This window comes from Amyelois transitella, chromosome 2 (genome assembly GCF_032362555.1).
Source record: "Amyelois transitella isolate CPQ chromosome 2, ilAmyTran1.1, whole genome shotgun sequence".
In the NCBI taxonomy this organism is placed as follows: domain Eukaryota; kingdom Metazoa; phylum Arthropoda; class Insecta; order Lepidoptera; family Pyralidae; genus Amyelois; species Amyelois transitella.
Window position 1 is genome coordinate 4979955 of NC_083505.1, and position 24882 is coordinate 5004836.

The 24882-nt window shown below is 36.3% G+C and overlaps 2 protein-coding genes across 8 annotated transcripts in view; one reads left to right on the plus strand and one right to left on the minus strand.

Moving 5' to 3' along the window:
• The window catches only part of LOC106143110 (protein ultraspiracle homolog), a 37991-nt gene extending 28392 nt beyond the window's left edge, over positions 1 to 9599 (plus strand). For all 7 annotated transcript variants that reach the window (XM_013345103.2, XM_013345104.2, XM_013345098.2 and 4 more), the window contains 5 exons: positions 3624 to 3766; positions 4722 to 4797; positions 5207 to 5356; positions 5974 to 6023; positions 6477 to 9599. In XM_013345103.2, the coding sequence (XP_013200557.1) occupies positions 3624 to 3766; positions 4722 to 4797; positions 5207 to 5356; positions 5974 to 6023; positions 6477 to 6698 (641 nt within the window). In that variant the 3' untranslated portion in view covers positions 6699 to 9599. The remainder of the gene's footprint in view (positions 1 to 3623; positions 3767 to 4721; positions 4798 to 5206; positions 5357 to 5973; positions 6024 to 6476) is intronic.
• LOC106143211 (uncharacterized protein C05D11.1) lies at positions 9195 to 23470 on the minus strand. Its single transcript, XM_013345237.2, has 20 exons — positions 23198 to 23470; positions 22595 to 22940; positions 22355 to 22457; positions 21899 to 22021; positions 21008 to 21121; positions 20523 to 20675; positions 18951 to 19104; positions 18098 to 18213; positions 17487 to 17629; positions 16980 to 17088; positions 16157 to 16327; positions 15272 to 15508; positions 14567 to 14686; positions 13683 to 13839; positions 13034 to 13169; positions 12387 to 12564; positions 11810 to 11953; positions 11350 to 11507; positions 10565 to 10711; positions 9195 to 10038 (listed from the first exon to the last, which is right to left on the minus strand). Exons 1-20 carry the CDS (start codon positions 23334 to 23336, stop codon positions 9981 to 9983), a joined length of 3006 nt encoding a protein of 1001 aa, XP_013200691.1. The 5' UTR covers positions 23337 to 23470; the 3' UTR covers positions 9195 to 9980.
• Positions 23471 to 24882: the final 1412 nt, after the last annotated feature.

Below are 24882 nucleotides of genomic sequence, written 5' to 3' on the forward strand. Positions count from 1 at the left end.
AAAGCCACATAAATAATCAGTACATGAGATACGCGGCTATCGTGACATAATTGTGTGTTATTAATGGGACACACTTCAATGACATTTACATATTTTTTCACGTCACGAACAACTTACCGCTCGCTAGTGTCATAGATCATCACCCACTAAATATAGACTTCACTTTGCAATGATTTATATTGAATTCTTTGGAATTCTTGTACATCATTAATACGCTTTTTATATTTAAAAAGGTAGAAAATTTCATATTTGAAAAAATATTGGATCGTTGTCGGATAAGACTTTTAGAGGATAATAAGGGATTGTAACAAGAAAATCTCAAAATCCATCATTATGCCATACGTCTGAACGTGGCCATTCAGTGACTATTGGCCCTTTCTCGTAAGATTTCTCGCTCGTAAGATGTGTATGTAAGTAAAGCATTTTACAGTAAAAATTAAAAGAAATGAAACCATTCATTGAAATATAACCAAGATGATAACTGGCGTGACAAACGAGCATGATTCCATATAAGGCATATTTTCAAAATACCACTTCTGTCTTATTATTGTTCGATTTTATTCTCCCGGTTGAAGAAAACTGCAGCATCCGAGCAAAAACGCGAAAGCGCGCCCTAGCCGCTAGTTAGCCGCGCCCGAATAGGCTCGATCTGATGACCATAACAATACAATGGCGAATCACATTCCAATAAAAGGCTTTATTTAAAGGAATACATTTCGCGTATTCATCAGTAACATTTAAAACGGGTTAAATTAAACAGCAGCAGTTTTTTTTTCGATTTAAGCTTGATGAGACACGGAATGGGGTGAAAATATATCATATAATACCTATTAAAAACAATATTTTTATGAATGAAATGAATCGTATTTGGATATTTGCCGTACACGAGTAATAACACAATAACATACTGTAGCAATAATTTTAGACCAATTAATTGTATACGAGTTTACCTACATTCATAAAGTTTCTTTATTACATGAGTGAAGATAAAAACAGGAATAATTCCTTTTATCCATTTCTTTTCTGGAAAAGCCCAGTTTAACCACTTCCTTCCATGTGCGGTTTAAGGTTAGATTTCGCTCGAGACAAATGTTTTAAGTTAGTATTTTTATAAATTGTTTGGATTTGCTATATTATATATGCGATAGGTGTGTATATTAGGGATATATTACTACTTATTTTTGCACAACTCCGTCATTGTTTGACATTCCAATGGTGGCGCTATTACACAGAATTATTAATAGTACTGGCTTTAGTGCAGAGACCTGTCAAACTAGATTAAGTTGTTGTTCTTTCTCTGGCTGTTATTACAATATCAAATAGTTAAGGGTGTTAATACTCAACGCCTTGTTAAATTAATAACTTTGTTTTATTCATTTCCAAACGCTTGCTTGAAAGAAATTGCACGTTGAAGCATGTATTATTTTTTTGTTTGAGTACTGTTGTACTCTCGCATGTGTGAATAGGAATTTCATATTAATTGATTTAATAACTTTTTAAAATCTAGTACCGCGAACTGCTTCAGTGTTGCCAAAGAATGTATTTTTACTTATTGTGCAAATTTTCTCGATTGAAACTCGTGTTAATGGAAATCAGGTTTGTTGTGTCATAATACTACTTCAAAAGCGCGATACTGATTACATTTTGATTTGGTATTTATGAATCAAGTAAAATGAATTAATTCGACAAGGCAAAAAACTTAAACACGTAAATGTATTGTATTGATGTTATGTACATAATTAAGATAGCACATGTGTGTGTATAATCGCAAACTGGTTTGTATTTTAATGGCGGATGCTGTGGATAATATCAGAATTTTAATGCTTAATATTTATTCTTAATAACAAGATAATTATTTACGCTAATGGACCGCTATTATAAGTACTCTTATTTGAAGTTACCAAATTTAGATGATAACGAGAAGCATTTAAAAATAATAAACCTATTATATAAATTTCACTTCGGCTTTTGGCAAATCTTTATCACGTTAAATAATATAATGTAATGGTTTGCACTAAAATTCATTTGCATGAATGGAGAAAACTCTGATGACTCGGATTCTGAAGATAACCGTTTTATACAAAATATATTTACGAAAGCCATTTGCTGTGGGTTTAGAAACATTCCCAACCAACAAAACCCTTATGAAACAATCTAACTTGTCGTAGATTTGTCCAATCACAAACTCGTTCTGACTGTATTTGGTTAGTACCAACAAATCAATGAGACAAAACATCTAAAACTATAGCGGTGGGAATGTTTGGAATACATAGTTTATTTTCTACACTTCTCGGAATTATCGCGTGCCCCCGATGAAGGACGGATGACAATTTGCAGCGAACTCGAAAGTAGCCCTTTGTTTGTTAATGCATGTCGCTCCAAACCCGTCACAAATATTCGAGATTCTACCAATTTTTTACTTTTTTTTGTTCTTTTGATCCAACAATACAGACGTAGGTATTTGTGTTACGGCACGTTTAAATCCCTAACGGGCCACACAGAGCGTCAAGTAAGTAGTTATTATAACTAAAGTTTTTTTTTTGTTCATCAATACGAATAATTATAATAATTGTATGAGATTTTTTTATATTAGAATGTTCATTACAGGAGCTTTACTAGTTTTTTTAATCACATGTAATATTACATGTTATATGTATAAATATATTCAAATAAATAATAGAAACTATGCGTTTAAAATGCTTGCAGTTCACTCAATTTGTGTGTGTTCAAGTGTATCATCTACAAGTGAAGTGGCCGTGTAAATACACGTATATAAATTGCATCAAATATAATAAATATATAATATATGTGGATGTAGCGAAAGAAGTATGCAGAGATCGTGGCAAGTGGAAAAGTGTAGTCTCTGTCCACCCCACCGGGAAAAAGGCTTGATTTTATGTATGTATGTATAAAAAAATAAACTAAATAGTTATAAGGGTTTTATCGGAATTTATCTAGTAAAATGCATGTGCTGAATGAAAACGAAGAATATATTTTTATTTTCATAATTCCGTTTACTTTCAGTGATTTAATATTTATAACGATATAAGGAATGATTATATTGATCTCCTAGGCATTGCAAAGTTGTGATTATTCTAAAATCTATTAATTCCAAAACAACTTAGTTTTATGAATGTGTACCGCAATGAAAGAGAAAATTTGATTAGCAACGTAATTTAGCACATAACTTCACCATAAACCGTTGCCAATTTGTTTCACAGCATGGGAGGTTTCACCAGCAAATAATATAAAAAGGAATGCAATAACTTTATAACGAGAGAGTTATTTAGATTAATAATATTGGAGAGGATTTTTAGAAATTTCCACGGGAATGTAAATTTACGGGAGTTTCCGTTTAATGCCGACAGAGCCGTGTACATACGTGTACGTATGTAATCACGTCTCTCTTGCGGGGAATGCAGAGCCAACAGTCCTGTAAAAGACTGAAAGGCTGTAGCTGTTGATGCTTGATGAAGGTATTGTATTTCAAATAGATAGGTAATAAGCCCATCGCCTTCAAGAAGAGTCCCAAGTTTATTAGCCATTCCATTAGTCCCTTTTAACGACGCACCGTGAGCCGTACTCTCGACAGAATAGTAAAAATTTTAATTTAAAAATTGCAGGCAACAAACAGATAGCGGCGCTGGTGGTGTGGGCGCGCGACATCCCGCACTTCTCGCAGCTGGAGCTGGAAGACCAGGTCACGCTCATCAAGGCCTCCTGGAACGAGTTGCTGCTGTTCGCCATCGCCTGGAGGTCTATGGAGGTATTGTACTATTGTTTGTATACAATTAAACGTTATCACCACCAACACATGTGCAAACTGTTATCGGCTACAGATCCTGAAATCGCGATTTCCTATGTCTTTAGTTTAGTATTTAGGATCTCGTGGACCAACAAGCGTGGTATAGACCACCTGGCACTACATTGGGTCTATGATATCAAGGAACGCTTTGGCTCTAACTGAATGCAAGAAGATATTGGAGAAGGTCTAAGACCTGGTCCGGTAGCATGGCTGGCTCAAATAGACATAGAAGCACGGGTACACATTAAAAAATGAAAAAGAAAAAATAGTTATTAAGTAACTTACATTAAGATCATAACATTTCTCTTTTTGATTGGTGGTTACAAACAAAAGGTATTGTGATGTGCGCTTTGTGTATCACCTGTTTTTTGGATCGATATCTCGGAATTTGCACACCTGCGCATTTTTGATGATAAGGTTGCATGTGTGTATCAATACCTAATGTTTGATAAAATTTCAATTGATTTGGAATCATTTTATCATTGCCCCTTTGTCTCATTATAGCATAGTCCCCATTGCATTGTTTGTTAAGTTCTGGATCCGCTAAAAATGACGCAATGTGACACAAGCCAATTAAATATTTCCAAATACGGAGCAAACAGTCTCGCAAAGACGGGAATGTCATGTTTAGCTGTATAGCTTAATGATGGAATTGATATTCAAATTCAAAAGAGATTCTTATTTATAAGCCTGATCCTTAGTTGCTTTTTACGACATCCATGGAGGTAGACGGAGTAGTCCTTTTCCAAAGTGTCGGAAACCACACGGCTATTAGATGTATAGCATCGATCTGTTTTAGGTAAGATACTGCAATCAAAAACAGAGTCGTATTTGTTTGGACGCCATCTATCGTCAAATAATGATAATAATCAGACAACATTAAAATAAACATGTGTTATTTTATTTTTGTTTTCAGTATTTAACCGACGAACGAGAAAATGTTGACGGATCGAGAACCACATCTCCGCCGCAACTAATGTGTCTAATGCCAGGTTAGTTTTGTTTTGTTACTTTCAATTTGTTTACATTATTTTTACAGAGATCTTAGTCAAAGGATAGGGATCTCGGCTCTAAAGAATAGGAACACTCCATGTCTTTCCCATGGATGTTGTTAAAGGCGACTGAGAGATGTCTGATGGCTCTGTCTACATACATATGCATGTAGAAAGTTTCTAGGAGGTCCTGGCAGTATTTTAAATACCGAGATATTTTGGAATAACATTTTAACACCCAACACCATAACCTTAAATTGTAACTAAATAAAAATAAATATAGCAATATAAATATTTATTAAAATCATAAAAAAACAAGTGACACTGTCCGCCACACTGATTCCCTGTGTCGTTTCTTTTCATAATAAAAACGGTTGATTAATATGAAGAATACATTAAACGTTTCCAGGCATGACGCTGCACCGCAACTCGGCGCTGCAGGCGGGCGTGGGGCAGATCTTCGACCGCGTGCTGTCGGAGCTGTCGCTGAAGATGCGCACGCTGCGCATGGACCAGGCCGAGTACGTCGCTCTCAAGGCCATCATCCTGCTCAACCCGGGTCAGTCACCTTGTTATTAGGAAGCTTTAAGCATTTTTCTTTAATAGAATCGAGGACAAATACTTAAAATTGATATTCTATAAACATTACTAACAAAAAGTAATAAATCACTATAGGTGGTTTAAATGAAATAAAACAAAAAATATGATTCTTCAGTTACTATACCCACCGTTGTGAATATTTTTTTTGTTATACTATTTATGTAATTTGCAAAAAAACAAAAAATATAACAATAAATATTTTGTTTGCGATCTCCTTTATTCTGCATAATTGTTGTGTCCGATGAGAGTCCATATCTGTATATATTTTTTTTTGACACCGTGTAAACTTATGGAATGCAATAAATGATTGAGTTTTGAGACATTGGTGGAAGTAAACATCATAATAAGTATAATAAAATTTGTGACGGACCATTCAAATACTCATGTAGCTGCCGCAAATGTATATACTTACGAATGTATCGTTTCTCTCAGATGTTGAAAAAGCAGACCCAAGTTTTTACCTGAGCTTTTGATCCACCGGTGTAGTTCCTTCGAGATAAGCTAAGATAGTTTCGAACGTAAACCATATTTCTCTATTTAATATAATTAATTTGAATTATGTTTATATCTTTTCAGATGTGAAAGGACTGAATAGTCGGCAGGAGGTCGAGGTTCTGAGAGAGAAGGTAAGAGTTTTGTTTCTCTTATTCAGCTTATCGTCTTCCTTGCGTAAGTTTATGTTGCGACTTTATATTTTTGAAGAGAACGAGGTGCGGCTATGTGTACGAACCCGGATAGGATAAACTCGTTTTTTACTCGAAGCGAATTCTGTTTGTCTTCTATCTAATTATTTTTCTTTTAGGCGATGAGAAAGTAACCTGTTACTATTTGAATTTAAAAATATCATCATTAGGCTACACAGTTGAACGTGGCCTTTCCGTGTTTTCAAGACTGTTGGCTCTGTCTACCCAACAAGGGATACGTGATTATATATATGTACGTATATAATTCCATCATAAAATCACCATTTAAACGTCTTTCAGTCTTTTCGAATCTATGCTTCCACATTTAAATGTGTATTTAGAATAAGATTTATTTGATTGTTTGATTTTCTACATGAGACCTGTATCCCGCTGCAGATGTTCTCGTGCCTGGACGAGTACTGCCGGCGCTCGCGCGGCGCGGAGGAGGGCCGCTTCGCGTCGCTGCTGCTGCGCCTGCCCGCGCTGCGCTCCATCTCCCTCAAGAGCTTCGAGCACCTGTTCTTCTTCCACCTCGTGGCCGACGGCAGCATCGGCGGGTACATCAGAGACGCGCTGAGAAACCATGCGCCTCCGATCGATGCTAATTCAATGATGTAACATCATTTATGACGTGGAAAAGGCCCATACATATGATGGGCGGGGCGATTCTACGCCGATCAACGGTAACTCTATAATATTCCTTGGAAAAGGCTGACCGACCACTGAAGCTGTCCACATGAAATGGTCTAAGCATCTGCGGGGCTAATGCACGACCTTGACATGGCCTGTTTGATGTCATTTCACACCGAAACGAGACGCGACATTTATAAGTCTCTCAAAATTTTTCTTTCAAAAAAAAAAAAAATACACATGAAAAGCGCTTTCATGTAGATGATATGATAAGTTTAAATTTTTGAGTCGCTCTTATTAAGATTTCTAGTTGCGTCCGATTTCAGTGTCAACTAAATCAAACACAAGCCATGTCTTCGAATGATCACACGAATCCTGATTATCGATTACATATAGAAAGCGAAATTAGCTGAATAACCTCTCGTTACTAGCTGATTGATAACTGTTTGATGCGTTAATAGAAATCAGAAAACATGTTAAATTATTTCGGACTCTATGGAGACCGCCGTAACTCTCATTTCTTTTGAAGGAACGTACGAACATCGCGAAAACCAATGCCTTGATTCATAATCAAGGAATTTGTTTTATGCAGAAAGTTTACCCAGATGAAAAATATTCGAATATTTTCAAACGCCGTCTAAATAATGTTTACGTTGATGCATTATTACATGTTTAGCTTTGCAAGAGCACTGAGGCAGGTCAGCATATTGATTGTGATCCTTTTTTATAAAACTACACGAAGAAAATTTACTTTTTGGGTGAACTTTCTGTGTCAAACTCTAGCCGATTTTCAAGGTTTTAATTCCAAAACACAGGTTATGATAAAAAAATATTAAAGCTTTAAGAATATATGTAGTTGAATACAGTTATATATTTAAAATAACCGGAAAAAGATATACATCGTCATTGTTGGTACCCGATCAAGTTTTACACGTTGATATATCTATACCAACCACATTTCCTTAACATAGACAATTTACTTCGTGACGTTATATCGTACACAATCAACACAGTATGAATATATTCTTACGTCACCGCGCAATCATTGATACTATTTTTGTCGTTTGACAAACTACAAAACATTCACCTGTGACCCTACAGTCGTGCACGCCGTCAGCGCGTGATGTCTTACATCGGAGTCAGTACAGATCATGCGTTTAACTGCTAGCAACAAACTTGTATTAAAATATGTAAAGTTATTGTATTTAAAACAGATTTCAATGTAGCCTTTTGCCGTGATACAAATACGAAAATTTGCAACAGTACAATTATTGAGTGACGTTGCCTTTTAACATGAAATATAATTTCACTATTGTCACATGTTTGAGCACGGATAAACTGTTGTTGATAGCAAATCGTTTAAAATGGGGATGTGTGGGTTCTATTCACAAACGTTGACAACGCATATTTTTTGACTTTGCTTTCTTTCTATCCTCAACAATAAAGAGATGACATATGTTTTAACAACATTCGTAATAAGCCCCTGGGAATTGCTTCTAGCAATTTCTAAGTAATAAGATCATAATAACTAATGTGACACTATGTCGGTAACTGCTATACATAGTTGTGGGACGCCACGCAAGTAGGCGACAGGTGCGTCCCTACCAACGTAGGTAGATTGTAAATGAGGCCGCCTCTTTATCAACGTAGTGGTAATGTTAATGTAATTAGTCCTTCATTTATTAGAGAATTCTATTCGAGTAGATTTATAGCGAATTATAATAAAATAATAATTTTAGACTACGTATAATTTTAACGTTTACCAAATCTTCGATGTTTAATCTTGTAATGTATAAAACGTCCGATCCTTTCGATTCTAATTCAGATTGTTAAAATTATAGGCGAAAAGTATATTAATCATGATACATGCTCTAATGTTTCGCAAAAAATTACTGTTGGTGCTTCAATATGCATTATCTGCATATCAAATATGCATAAAATCTTCGATTGAAAATATACGATTATATATTCTATTATGTAAGTTAAAAATCTGTAAATATAAACATTCTTTATTGTACAATTACGACATTGTATGAGTAATTATTTTATTCAAAATGTATAACCTCACTATGGGTGGTAGATTATTGGAATGGCCTATTAATTTTGTAATAAAATATAGCCTAGGCCAGTTTTATTTTTGTACCTATAGAGCAAACATTTTGGGCAATATTTGAAACAAAATTAACCAGTATTAACCAATGCTCGAGTTTTATTTCTCGAGTTCTGAAGATTCATAGGATGTGGCCGTGAATTAAAAAAAAACTTTTAGATTTATCAGAATGATCTGAAGCTTTATATAATAATAAATTAATAAAGTTCTGTGAAAATTTTCAAATGTAGAATATGTTTGTTCAGTAATTTCCCTTTGTTTATGGAAGCCATTTCGTTAGCATGTTATATACATTGGATATATATACATATGGGCCAATTTTTATGTGAAATATTAATAATTTCTTTACATTGCATTTTTTTCAACTGTTTGAATTATTTTTCACATAATTTATTTTCTTTGATGCACAGTTTCTTACGCAGAATGTAGTGGAGAGCTCAATTCACTGTACGGTTAATATTTTAATTATAGGAATGTGGCTAGCATAATAAATTAAATATTTACACGTAGGTATTTATGTATGTAATAAAGTAGAGTGAAAGGTTTCACTGCATTCTCTTATTTGTTGAAAATGATAACCAGTGTTTCTGTTAACTGAACGAGATGTTGAACAATGATATTATTCTATGGATGGGTTGGAATTTATGACAGAGGTGTTGCAGCGGTTGTGAGATGATTTATAATGATGTTCACTAAATATCTTACTAAATTTAAGTTATATTTTTTGTATAGACATAGCTTTAAGATGAATGGTAATTAAAATTATTATCATCACCATATTTTGATGTTTTAATTAAAGTCTTTCGTCATTTTCACACAATTTTTGCTTATTCCTTCTCTTACGTCTTGGTTTGAGAAAGTGAAGGGAATGTACATTACCTTTGGGTACCCTTTAATTGACTTTCTTTTGGATAAATAAATATATATGTTTAGCATATAATAGCTTAGTAAAATGCTAGACAAAAAATTTATAATTTTTATTTCTGAATAAAAGGTATTTAGCGTTACATAAATGTGATTTTTCTATCGCACACAACTACAGTAAAATGAGGTAAGGATAAATTAATGCACAGCCAAGAATTATCAAGTAATATATTAAAAATTGCATAAAAAGTTTTTTCAATCATATACTATTTATTAATACTTATTTTATTTTAGGCTTATTTGTTAAAATGCGAGGCTTCCATTGATTCGAAGGCTTCCAAGTTTATGTTCAATCTGCAAAATAAAATTTCATTTCATAATCGTTTCATGATTTTCGACGGGCAGGCCTGGATTGGGAAGTTAATGTCGTTATATTAAGTTATTTTATATTTACGGAGCTACTATGTAGCCTGTGCCAGTGTTGATGTACTGTTGTTTTGATATGTAAATAAGGTTACTATTTGGGTAGGTATTGTTCAGAGTAATTATTACTGATGGTTTAAGTATAAGTATTGTATCGTTCGACCCAACCAGTGAAAGATGAAACTTTTGGGAGAGGACTAAGTGCGGGCGTTATTTCATGCAGCTTAGATAAATAAATAAATATTTAGGGGCAAATTATACAGATTGGGCTAGCTCCAAATTTCGAGACTTGTGTTATGGGATACTAGCTCGATGATAGTAGATAGTAGACACTGGCCCCAATCAGAATTTTTTCATCATGAAGCCAAACAGCCCTTAGTAAAGTTTAAAGCGAGGCTTAATAAAGTTTTAAATAAATAAATGTGGTGAACGCAAACAGGATGCACTGTATACTGACTGCTTGAAAGCCTGCTGCGTGTCGGCCACCTTGCCGACGGGGCACGCCACGGCCAGCGCGGCGCCGGCGCCGGTCCGCGCGGGCAGCCAGCGCGCCGCCGCGCGCGCCGCCGCCGCGGGCGCCGCCGACAGCGCGCAGATCAGCTCCCTGCGGCACAATCATATCGCCGTTAGTCACTTCTCTGGGTTTGACTGTTACTAGTGACGTCAAGTTTTTTCATACTGAAGTTGTAATCTTGCAGAGGTATCTAACTGTTATTTCTTGAACACACTAGCAGCTTATGGCGCTGATGGGAACGTTCCGATTTGGAGAATTTATCTTGATTATTCTGTTATTAGAAATTGCTAGATTTTTGACTATATTTTATCTCACCGTAAAAACATAGCTTAGCAAATGGTTTAGCCAACAATTGTATACGTAACACAAAAATGAAATGTACTACCATTTTGCATATCACATTTCGGACCAATAAGCAAAAATTCAAGTTGAAAATTTGAATGATATTGGCATTGAGTTGAGCTTGCCTTCAACATACATATATAATCAGGTCTTTATCTCTTACAGAGTAATCACATAAAGACTGAACAGCTACGTTCAGCTATATGGCTTGAAGCTGGAATTGAGATTCAAATAGTGACAGGTTGCTAGCCAATCCTATAAAAAAAGAATTTCAAGTGAAGTCGCCTTTTACGATATCCTTGAAAAAGTGATGGGAGTGGTTCTATTCTACGGGAGCTATTGTCGGGAATCACACGTAAAGCTTCCTTCAAGCTAAACAAATGTACCTGTTATAAGTTTCGGGACAGCGCTGCACATAGTTCAGCAGCGACTGGCTCACGACGTCGGCCGGACATTTCTCGGAGTCCAACACCTCAAAGATGGCCGTGCTCTTGGCTGACTGGAACAGGTCCTCGTCGAATTCACCGCCGTCTAGGAACGCTTGCTGTAACAATAATTTATGACAACAACTTAAGTTATAATGTTTAAGCCATGGAACAATAAAATTGATCAATAAAAGCAATTCTGGTTAATTATTTGTAATGACAACCCATTGATGGATATGGAACAAATTAAAAGGTTTTTTTTATTTGACATGACGGGGCTATTAACTTGGGAACATGTGACTTTGAAACAAATCAACATTGCGCTACAGAGAGCATGTCATCACGATGTTTGCAGGAACATTGTTAGAATTCAAAGTTTCATACATTCGTTGTCACATGAAGTGAGTAACATATTACGCACGAATATAGTCCTGGCCTTGTCGTAAGCGGCGACAGCGTTGGTGGCCCGATACAGGGCGGAGATGATCTTGCCCTCGCTGTGCGAGATCCGCACAGAATACCCGTAGGATAAGCCACTGCCGCGGATCTGGCGCCACATCGGACCCTGAAATTAAATTATTTTCATTTTAACATTGTTAAAATTTTTGTAATAAATTGCTTGCTGAAAATTAAGTTTGTGGTAGCTACTAGTAGGCCTGTAGTCTTGAAGGAGATTGGTAATTGTAGTAGACTGAACGAAGACACGAGAATGCAAATTAAGATGGATCATGTACATAATTATTCTTTAAAAAAAAATCATGCAGCCAGTATTTTTAATTAAATAATTCTCTAAAAGTATCACATGTATAGGACGTGAAGTTATAGTATAGAAATACCGCGTGGGCCGGCGCTGTAATACGTTATGAACGAAGATTTATACGCGGCCAATATTTACAAAATTTTCAAATTTCGAAATAAGAATAAGAATCCCATTTAAGTACCTCGACCTGTCAGAGCGTTTTCAGGATTTTTAAATATCGAACACGAAATCGGTTTACCTCGAGCTGTGTGAAGTACTGCAGCAACAGTATTAGAGGCGCGACCTCGGGTATGGAGTGCCCCTTCGGCCCGTCGCTGAACTGCGCGGTGAAGGAGGACTCGAGGCCTCCGATGCCGATGATGAAGCCGCCGCCAGTCGTCTCACGGATCAGCTCCGCGTCGTAGTATAGATTCGGTCTGTGAATACATAGTTACATCATACACGTATTATTACATAGTTACATCATAGACGGACCACTCCATCTCTTTCCCATGGATGTCGTAAAAGGCGACTAAGGGATAGGCTTACAAACTTGGGATTCTTTTTTTAGGCGATGTGTTAGCAACCTGTCACTATTTGAATCTCAATTCTATCATTAAGCCAAATAGCTGAACGTGGCCATTCAGCCTTTTCAAGACTGTTGGCTCTGTCTACCCCGCAAGGGATTTAGACGTGACCATATGTATGTATGTGTGTACGTATTATTATAGACTCACATTCCCTGACAACCAAGATAAGTAATGTCATTACGAGTCATGTGATGACCGAGTCACGTAATGATTGACAGTCTCGTGATGACTAAACGACTCACGTGTTGACTGGCTCCTCTCCAGAGGTGAGTGTAAACGGGAGTAATTCTGGGAGGATTGAAGGAATAGAACTTACTCAACAGGCTTAATGTCGTTGGTGGCGAATTTCTTCCAGGGCTCTGCGGACAGCTTGTATTTAGCCAAGTCGGAGGACAAGTGCAACCAAGGACGTTCTAGAAGTTTCTGGAACGCTTCCTTGCCTTCCCTAAGAGCTGAAACAGATAAACAATTGAGTTATATTGTAAAAAAACCAGTGAATGACAAATACTCGTTGCATAGGTAGTTAAGAGTGTGTTTGACATCAATCTGCTAGATATAAAGCAAGATTAAGTCTAAAGTTGAACACGAAAGCACAAATGAATCATTGCAAATGACTCAACTCAATCCAGGATCCATGAGCGTACCCCAAGCTTCTCCTTAGAGCGGTGAGGATATAACCTAGACATAGCCAGGAGGAAGATGAGCGCAATAGAAGGAAGTTGAATAAAAGATTATACTCAATATATCTTCACGGAATCGTTTTATTTTAACTTCTAAGACACATTACACGACACATACATTGAAGAAAAAATGGACGGAGATTGAGTGAATGAATGAACAATATTATTTGTCTCATCTATAACATTGTTACGTTCCGTTCAACAGGTATCCATGCAAACGCCGTGTCTTCTGAAGTCTACTTTCCATATTTAATTTTCTAGTTTCCATATTTAAGTTTCCCTCACCTGCCTCGGCGGAGTCTCCGCCAGCTATGAGCTGCTCGAAGAGGTTCTTGAGGAACTTCTGTTGACGCAGCACCGAGCACCAGTGGACGTTGGTGTTCTCCTTGTAAACGGCATCTCTTAACACGTCGTACACCATCTTGTGACCGTTCCTTCGCACCTGGAGGAATAAAAAGTTAATTGTGCACTAATAATGGCTGGGGAAAGCTTTTAAAAATCACTAAGTATGTGCTTTAAAATGTAGTCAAATTCTTTAATGTAGAAAACAATTATGAGACTAAATATAAGTGTTTTTAAACTTTTGCGTTGCATTATACTATTTATTTCATATTAATCCATGGTTACCATGCAAACATACCGTGAGTTGTTCGGTGATCATGATCATGGATCATGGTAACATGATTCGAAACGTCCGAGATAGAATAAAGTTATGTTACGTGCGCGTGCGTTGAGACCTGTATTATTTGTAAATAAGACTATATATGTGTGATCTCTACTTTTTTCTCTAATATTATATCCCTTCCTGCGCAAAGGACCGTTTTACAAGCAGAGAATTGATTCCATTGGTACTAGTCCACTCCTCAACCTGGCGTTATGTTCTTCAATATGTAACGCGATTTACCATACACCCTGTATAGGAGACAATATTTCTATGTGGATATCAAAATAAATAAATATGGATATTTGTATGCTTATCTTAAATAAATCACAGTGTATGGAAGCTTTCCTCTGAAAACCTCACTCACCTAATGCAGGATTATGTTCGTAAAGGCGCACCCCGGGTTCCTCTCCAGAAAGGTAAGTAACCTGTAGTAATGCTAGGAAAAAGAAGAAAACTTACCTTTTTATCTTTTCAAAAACTTCAAGTTCGGAAATTATGTTCTCACCTGTGAGACATCATTGATCATCCTTTGAACGAATACCAATAACCGTTCCTTTGTCAGTTCGGAGCAGTACAGGATTTCGTACAGAAGATTCACCACATCCTCATAATCTACCGGCTCACACTGAAAATGTAAAAGGACATATAAATCATTGTGAAGTAAATTCATTGGAAATGAAAGCGAAAATCACTGGAAGAAAAATATGACTTTAATACATTTTTTTTAAGCAACATAGCACTTATTTATTGTAATAAATGTGAAAGTAAGTTTATTTGTTGTTTCTTCACGCGTTACCTACTGAATGAATGTAAGAGTTTAGGGAAGGACATAGGGTACTATTCATCCCGGTAAAAGCTATAGTTCCCGTAGGATTTGTGAAAAACCTGTAATCTTTTGTAGGAGGCTTTAAATTCCCGCGGATGAAGCTGCGGGTAAAACCCAGTTTAATTAAAAAAATATGTATAAGATGTTCTCTTGCGAAATCTAAACTTTCAAGTACACTACCATAGAAAATGGTGTGATGAGAAGGAGACAGAAAATGACACATCATTCAGTTTAGGAAATCACTCAATGTAATTCGTCACATATAGACACTACCCGTAGGAGTCGACCAGACTTTTCAAACTGAATAGAAAATTTGGGAAGTTGATTGCCATCCATTTATAAGCTTACTCTTCAGAAAAAAAATTGTTGTAGAATTTCACTTACCGTAATCCCAATATGCAGAAATTGCCCGTAGGATCCGACTGAATAGTTCCCAGTCTTTCCAAATCCTATAGAATTGGAGAAGTTGACAGTCATGCGTTCAGTCTCAGAGATGATTGTTTCATGAGATATAAGTTTTCCGTTCCGACGCACGGGCAGTTCGCCCATTGCGTTCATGTACAAGGGAATCCATTGGCGCATCTTGTTTTCCAGCTGTGACGTGTCTAGGAGGAGGTTGATCTGGAATACATTTTTAAGTAATAAAGTATTAGAATATTTTGCGGATTAATATTAGTAGTTTAAATATATACATACAGGACAAATTACACAGATTGAGAAAGCTTCGAAGTAAGTTCGAGACTTGTGTTACGAGAAACGAACTCAACGATACTATATTTTATAATAAATACTTACACATATAGATAAACATTCAAGACCCAGGTTAATCAGAGAAAGTTCGTTTTCATCATGCCCTGGCCGGGATTCGAACCCGAGACCTCCGGTGACACAGACAAGCGCACTACCGCTGCGCCACTGAAGCCGTCAAAATTGCACATTGGAGATGAATTGTTCTTGATTTTTACCACACAATTTTTAAATATTCAATAAAGCTTTTAAAACTACCAACTTATCAAACGTTGACAACATTCATCTACTTGGCGTTGTCCCAATTGAGTTGGGGAAACCAGCAGGTTGCCATCAACACGGGTTACACAGAGTAACTGCCTCTGCTCTCGGTAGAACATAGTTTAGTTGCATTAATGTGCTAGTTACCTCACGATGATTTTTATTTCCCTTACTTTAAGAACGAATTTTAATAGTCAAGCAACCCTGAGACCCGTTCCAGTACGAAGCTGACAATAAAGTTTAACTGAATAATTAACTCACATAAACAAAGTTGGTGTTGAGGCTCTGCACCCGCGTGTAGAGCGGCACGTCGTGCAGCGCGAAGTGCGGGCAGGCGTCGCGGCCGGCGCCCCACGCGCGCACCGCGTGCAGCCGCAGCCGCGCGCACGACGGCACTGGCACCGCGCCCAGCGTGCCGGCCGGAGGGGGGTGCTGCAACAGTCGGTACTCATTGGCCGAACGCAATGTGCTTCTCGTCTCTGTCTCGGCGATATGGTGAGGAAGAGATAGCAATATATTGTTGTGAGCCGCGGGGAATAGTTGGATGCAGGTCGCCTTTAACAGAGCGAGGTTGAAGTTATTGAGCGAGGTTTATGTTCCACGATCCTAAATACGTCATATCACCCCGGCCGGCGGAAAAGCGACGCGTAATATTCAGAGGTCAACGACACAATTCATTCAGCTGAGCGATCTCGACAACTCTGTCTGATACTGTCTCAATACTTTACTTGATCTTGATACTAGAAAAATAATTTATTTTTCAGACATTACAAAAAGAAATGAAAACTAAACATGTAAAATGTTTAGTTTTAATTTCTTTTTATGAAAACTAAACATGTAAAATGTTTAGTTTTAATTTCTTTTTATAGTATTGGTCTTTAATAAAGCGTGTGACGTAGTTTTTGAAGGTTTTTTAAATGTGAAAATGATGACGTTTTATTTAAATAAAAATAGGCTCAAACAGCTCAGAAGTATGGGTATGATCTATGTTTAAAAGGATGCAGTTGTTTTAAATGTCACCCTGTATACATATTGTGTTGAGCAAAGAATTTTACGAATCATATATCCAGTAGGAAATTGATACCTCATTATGTTCTATGGCGGCTTGCAGTTGCTTCGCTTTCTCTGCTAGGCCCGATTCCCCTAGCCCCTTCTTCTGTTCAGCTAATCTATTGTTCTCAGCGAGTGCCATACTAAAAAAAATATAGATATTTGTATGCGTTATAACTCAAAAAAGAAAAGTCGATATTGTAATAGCTAACGTTAAGAGTAAATACCGTGAGAATCATGTATATTCTACTGGATCTGTTATTAAGTTTTACCTGCATATTCTACAGTAACAGATGTGCCCTGTGGTTCCTGGCACCAATAGAAAAAATAATAGGATCACTTCATTTCTTTTCCATGGATATCGTAAAAGGCTTATAAACTTGGGATTGTTCTTTTAAGCGACGGGGTAGTTAGATATGAATCTCAAATCTATCACTATGACAAATGGCTGAACGTGGCCTATCAGACATTTGAAGTTTGTTGGCTCTTATGGCGTAGAGATGACGCCACACACCTATATAACATGTCGGTAAAAACGAACCTTTCTTGCAGTCCAATGCTGGGAGCCCCGAGTATGACTACCATGTCGTCGGTGAAGTATTTGTTGAGCAGGTTGAGCCAGAACTCGCGGCCCTCCTTCAGTAGTTCGTTCACAGATATTTGTGGGTTCAAACGATACGTGAACTGAAATACAATTATTTTTTAAATTAGTATTAAGATAATACCGAAATACGTAAAATGACGAGCTGTCAACTAAACCAACAATGCATTCAGCCCATGCGATATTAAGTTTAAGATATTAGGCCCTGTAACATTGTACGTGCGACGCCGTTTCATTACGTGCGCGTGCGGCGGACCGGACATTGAAATCGGTTTTAGTATTACAAAGACACAGAGAGGTCTTGATTTATTTATATGGTAAATACTACATAATTCCATGGAAGTCGGTTCAAGAAGGCCGCCGCCACTAAACGTCGGATTGCATATACCTAATTATGTCATGATTTTCTAAACATATAAAAATGAAATAATTTGGCTTGAATAAAAAAAATACTTAACTATGACAAATATAAAATGTTAAATGTCTTTTTAATTTATTATTTACATAAAGGTGGACCTACAAAAGTCAATAAATATCATATAGGTACTGACGTCGTTTTCACCCCTGGAGTAGAGCTGATCCCCGATACACCTGAAAGCTATCGCGTGATGAGGATCCGACTCCAGGCTGGCCAGTGTCTCTCGCAGTTGCTTCTTCAGCAGTCGCTCTGTTCAAAAAAATTATTAAACTTTAATTGCGAGAAATGATTACAAAAAGTTTAAAGTCTTATGAAGTTCTCTATGATGCTGGCATAGTCGAATCAATTATTAAAAAAAATAGGATTTAAAAAAAAGATAACAACTCAATATTTAGAGTTTTAAGAAGTTACACATATTGGTTTCTCTAATTTGGCAAAATTATATCCAAACCAAATTTATTATTTGAGAATGAAAGCGGAAGATGATAACGATCTACCTTAAATAGCATATACCTAAGTGTAGTTACATGGTTTGAAATCATTTTAGAACTGTGTTACACACTGAGTGTTACACATACATACATACATAAAATCACGCCTCTTTCCCGGAGGGGTAAGCAGAGACTACCTCTTTCCACTTGCCACGATCTCTGCATACTTCCTTCGCTGTTACACATACACAATATAAAATTCCAAATTTAAAATTATTATTTATCTGTTCATGTCCAGCTGTGTAAGTTATTTGTCTTGAATATATTTATTTACTAGAGGCCGCCCGCGACTTCGTCCGCATGGAAACCCTATCAATCCCGCGGGAACTCTGGGATAAAAAGTAGCCTATGTGTTATTCTGGGTCTTCAGCTACCTACATACCAAATTTCATGGTAATCGGTTCAGTAGTTTTTGCGTGAAAGAGTAACAAACATCCATACATCCATACAAACTTTCGCCTTTAAAATAGTAGTAGGATTATCTGAACCTCTTACCTATCCGCTCCATATCAATGGGGTCCTGTCCGGAGCGAACGGTCTTGATACAATTTTTGGCTTCTTCATAGGCCAACCGCAGCTTGCAAACTGGCACATTGTTAACCTCGATCTTAATCAGTGTTGCCAGGTTCTCCGTCATGTTGTATGACACCTGTGGAGGGTAATCTTATACTATTAAACAAGAAATATTTGTATATAAATTGTATTATTTTTTTAAATAATTTTGGTGTTTTTTATTTAAGTGGAAAGATGTGGTCTCTGCCTACCCCTCCGGGAAAGAGGCGTGATTTATGTATGTATGTTATATGTTATACATACAGTCTATCCCTTAGTCGCCTTTTGCGATATCCATGGGAAAGACATGAAGTTGTCCTACTCTTTAGTTCCGGGAACCATGGGGACTTTAATTTATCCTATATAAAAGACTGCTATTAAACTCGTAAAACAGGTGCCGATTACCAAATATCTTTTGTTCAAACTCAACATGCAACTGCCGTGTGGTTCCCGGCACCATTACACAAAAGAATAGGACCACTCCATCTCTGTCCCATGGATGTCGTAAAAGGCGACTAAGGTATAGGCTTATAAACTTGGAATTCCTCTTTTAGGCGATGGGCTAGCAACCTGTCAGTATTTGAATCTCAATTCTATCATTAAGCCAAATAGCTGAACGTGGCCATTCAGTCTTTTCAAGACTGTTGGCTCTGTCTACCCCGCAAGGGATATAGACGTGACCATATGTATATGTATGTGTACAATTCAAAATAACACTCCTCTTATTAATTGCAGTTCTAATAATTTGTCCTTGTGAGCAATAAAACTGCCCACACGGAAATATCTGTCAATGATCTAGGTATGAAAAGGATGATTCATTGAGAAAAATCATTCATAATAGAAGTACTAAAGTAACTAGTACAATAGTCGTGACATAGCCCTGCGAACAGTCGCGATTTATGTATAGAGATTATTGAGATATAACATCCTGGATATTCTTTGCTAATATTATACTAACTGTTGTTGTATTAATCTATGGCGCGAAATCAAACAATCTGGAACATCAACTTAGAATTTTATATAGACTAACCCAATCTGATTCCTCTCGCTAACACGTCTTCAAATTGAACCAAATCACTACATATTATAAAGTCATCCTATTTTCTCTGTCTGTATGTATGCGCCAATTTCGAAAAATGAATGGATTTTGTTCCTGTTTGAAATGTAGGAGGTTTTCTGATGAAGGTTTATATCTATAAATGCTACCCGTGACGGCCTCTGTGGCGCAGTGCTAGTATGCTTGTCCGTGACACCAGAGGTCCCGGGTTCGAATCCCGGCCAGGGCATGATGAGAAAAGAACTTTTTCTGATTGGCTTGGGTCTTGGACGTTTATCTATACATATAAGTTTTTATTTTAAAATATAGTATTGTTGAGTTAGTATTTCGTAACACATGTTTCGAACTTACTTCGAGGCTAACTCAATTTGTGCAATTTGTCCCGTATATATTTATTTATTTATTTACCCGTGCGAAGCCAGGGCGGGTTGCTAGTAATGAAAAAGGCAATTTCTCACATCTCCAGCCAAGGCGTCCTCCCGTTCCACGAGGTAGCGCTGCAGCGGCGCCGCGGCCGTCTCCCCCATGTACCGGAGTAAGACAGCGCACGCGGTCATCTCTTTGTGCGCAGTCGCCGAAGTTAGTAGGGGCCCTCGCCATCCAAATACCACCTGTTTATGAATTGTTATGTTGTATAATAAAGGTATAGGTACATTGTTACATTTTATCGCAGAATTAATGAGTTAAAGACAAGAGGAATCAAAGATACTTAACAATTTTTATTAGCTTGAATGCTAGCTAAAAAATGTGCTAATTAATTGAGTGAAGTTGTTTGCAAATGCCAGTGTATAATTAATTAATGAAATAAGATGATATAAAATAACAAAATCAAAGAAAGATCCAAGTTTGCGTTTTTTGTACGAATTTAGATAGCTAACACCATAATTCCATATTTAATGAATCCAACACAACATTAAGCTTTATAAGAAAAATTCTAACATACCATGCCACAATCTTCAGCGTCAGCAGGCCAAAAGACCTCATATTCGCCATACTGTGGAGGAGGTGGCATAGTCTGCCATGGCCTCACCCATTCCTCTTGAGGTTCCTTTTCTCTCTAATAAATTATATAAAAAACATTTAGAATTTATAATAAATGTAATTCATATTTAATAAAATGACAAACAAAAATAGTTTTTTATATGCATGCAATAAAGAGTATACAATCAAAACAAACAAATTATTTGAGTATAAATGTCAAGAATACCTGAAGGTTCTAAAGTCTTCTCTACGCCTCAATTAGTGGTAATCTTAGTTGAGAATGAGTGTGTGTTATCAGCTTGAATATTTGAATATTAAATCGGTATTATTCGAATATTGGGTGAACTTCCTGAACGCCTAAATCAGAACTTGAATGTGCATAAAATTTAAATTTCGCGCCTGTGAATCCCCGCCCGACAGGATTGGTTGGAAGCTCGGAAACCATAGGGAGAGCTCAGAAATCAGCGGCAACGGCAAGGGAATATGTGATTACTGATTATGTTATTAACCTTTAACTTTAATTGTAGTGTCATTTGTAAGCTTTTTGTCAAATTCAAAGTTATTTTTAAATTTTTGTCAATTTTTTTTTCAGTGTTTCTCTTCAATTTAGACTCTATAGTATAAGATGACGGCTATTAAAATCCTGTTTATTATAACATATTTTGAATTTTATGAATGATTCTTATTAAGTTCGAATAATTCAAATATTTCCTTTAAAAAAGTGGAATATTCGAATACCAAAAAAATTAGAATATTTGCAAGCCCTAATCCTGATATGGATAATATACAAAGATACTTTTATGTGGCCCACTTATTCAAATTCTTTTTGTACCATTTTAGCTTTATTAGTTACCTTTGCAATGATATCATCTTCCACTATGGCCAAAGCTTTGAAAACATCATTAGCTGCTATTTGTCCTGTCAATATGATTGTCAGATTCTCCGGACGGTAAAACTTCTTGTGATAATTTTTTACCTGTAAATAAATTGGTATTTCACTAAAAATTATATTTATCTTACATCATTCCCAGCAGTGGGCTACAAAGCTTAGGCTCTGGGAACAGCATGTAAAGAAGGTTAATACCTTCTTTACATGCTGTTAACTGTATACAAAGTAATCTTTGTGTTCCAAAATTATACAGCAGAGATTTTGGTCATCAAGGCAATTGTACCTTGGAAATGAAGATAACTTCCTTAATAATTTTTAGGTGATTCAGTTGATTTCCCAATATAATAAATGTCCAAAAGTGCATTTAATTAAGTATGAAGAAAAAACAAATATAATTTCAATTTTTCAATAGGTACATACTTTGGTATTATCAGTAGAAATCCTTAAATTCCTTAAGACCCCACCAGTCTCTGCAGAGTATCCACACTTTGGATAAATGGATCTTAACAATTGCAATTCACATCTACAAAAAAAGAAGAAAATAAATGCTTAACAATTTAAATGCAATATATTATTTATGACTACCCTGCCTAAGGATTTTTTTACTTGTATTACAAATTCCATAAGCAATAAAAATTTCAAGTCAGACATAAATCTCACCTGCTGTCTGCACTGTTCTCTCGGCCCTGCATTTCACAATACACCACTCCTGCATCATTTCCTTCACCATCAATATGGTGCACCTCTGTGAGGTACCCTTCATCGGTCAGTGTGGGCCTCAAGATATGATCCAAATAAATCGGCAACAATGTCAACATTCCTTCATCCCCACCAGTGTAAATTGTATAACAGGTGTGATCAGTGTCTGTCCATGCGTTAGTTCCTTGCGCCATGCACCGATTGGCCAATAGATCCAAAATGCCTTTATAGGGGTAGCGCTCAGAGCCAAGGAAAATAAGGTGCTCCAATGTATGAGGCAACCCATCATCATCATGGGCTTCAGTGGCTGATGAAATGCAAAATGTTAATATTACAGTATTTTTATCTTTGCTAGATACTACTGTGCACATTTTCCCAATGTGATTATTATCTTTTTCTTGTTTTTATAAATAAACTTTATTCTTATTATATTCTGATAAGAATACATGGTGTAGTAAGCATGGAGGTAGATGCAAAAAATACTTTTAACGTTTTAATAATGTAATTCCAACTTACCACAATAATCAGTTAAAATTAGCCCTATATATTATTCATACCACTTACCTAGACAAAAGAAACCGTTTACGACTGGACCTTCCACATCAGCTATGACCACAGTGAGGCCAGTTTTTTCAGATACATATTTGTTAACTGGTATAACATTGGAAGCCTTTGTGGAAGAAATTAATTTGAAATGAGACATAACTGCGATTACTGATTTGGTGTGACTCAACGGGAAAAGATTATTAAATAAATTATGTACTATGTAAGAAAAATAAAAACGAACATTCAAGTTAAGTTTGACCGGCAGCCAAAGACTGCCGAGATGACAATAACTTTGACATATGACGGATACACATGGAATGCCAAATGGCAGTTACTTAATCAAGTCGTTGTGACATTGATAGGAGCGACGCCAAGGCAGTTCTTTTCGCATTTTTGATGCTTTTGGCGGGAATTTAAACGCCATGTAGTTTATAATTAACCTCTGTTGAACAGAAAGAAGACGTGAACAAGTACAACTTTAGGAGTGTTACAATACCGGATATATTTTTTTTTCGATAATCTTATGAAGTCAAATTCAAAATATTCAATGCGTAACTGTGTAGACATGTAGATTACTACAGTATCAACAGTTTTCCCCTTCAGGCATGCAATATGTTTTAGTATTAAAAATACTTACGTATATAAAAATAATACAGACATAAAACTTTTTTTAAACATAACATTACATATAATATTGTTTATATCTAATCAAAGTTTTTATGCTTAATTAAATATTCAACCAAATTATAAAAAAAAAACATTATTTAATAACCAAGTTTTTAATTTATTTTTGAATAAAAGAGTATCTATTGTATATACTTTTATAATTCGAGAACGTATGTATATATTAGTTAGCGTTAGGTTTCCTTTTTTCTCGAATACATTTTATGGATTATACGTAAACATTTTTTTTTAAGTACAAAAGTAGACTGAATATTAACAGAATTACCCCCAATATATAATTTCGTAAGTGAGATAAGGATATGGCATATGCCCAAATATAAGGACTTACCTACAGTACAGGGTTATTGGGTGCAATTACCTATGTAATATTATTATTGATCACAGACTAGGGTGAAGTGAAGACGTCATTGTTTTCCGTTTTTGACCATGCTCTAGAGTAGCTAAGTCATGTACTAATAGCTACCTAATACATCTGCTATTATAGCGATTGTCGTCTGATCACGTAACACGATCGTTGGTGTTTTACTAGGTGAAATATTCCCTTAGTCGACTCCTACGATGTATAAGTCAAAGTGATGAGTTTGTTCTTTTCTCAAGCGAAAGGAACCACACGTAAACATAGGTAATAAAAAACCAAAGGAAATATTAAAAATGGGTCAGGATCCACAATTTGGTCTTTGCTTTCTTTTACAGCGCAATCTTTCTTGACTGATTGTCTCCCTACTAAACCTAAGTGATAGGTACATACTAGGTTATTTAGAATATGATCTAGAAATTGGTCAGTTTACGTCACGGATCACAGGTCGAGCACTGGCGCACAATCGACTCATCCGGTTGGACAGAACCTGAGTGATAAATTAGCACTTTAGCACTTCATCCTTGATTCTTTGAAGAGCTGCAAGATTTTCATTCACATTTAGATATATGTTCAATCTAAAGGTTTCGGTTTAGGTATTGTACCTAACTATAACCAATATAACGGTTATAATTTATTTGTCTACATTTACGACTACCTTTCT

Excerpts from the sequence above, each read along its gene's own strand:
- LOC106143211 (XM_013345237.2), bottom strand. The coding sequence starts at position 23,336 with ATGTCTCATTTCAAATTAATTTCTTCCACAAAGGCTTCCAATGTTATA. Across the intron at positions 22,022-22,354 it reads TTTCTACTGATAATACCAAA|GTAAAAAATTATCACAAGAA; the intron begins GTATGTACCTAT and ends ATTTATTTACAG. Across the intron at positions 16,328-16,979 it reads CCGCCATAGAACATAATGAG|CACCCCCCTCCGGCCGGCAC; the intron begins GTATCAATTTCC and ends CGACTGTTGCAG.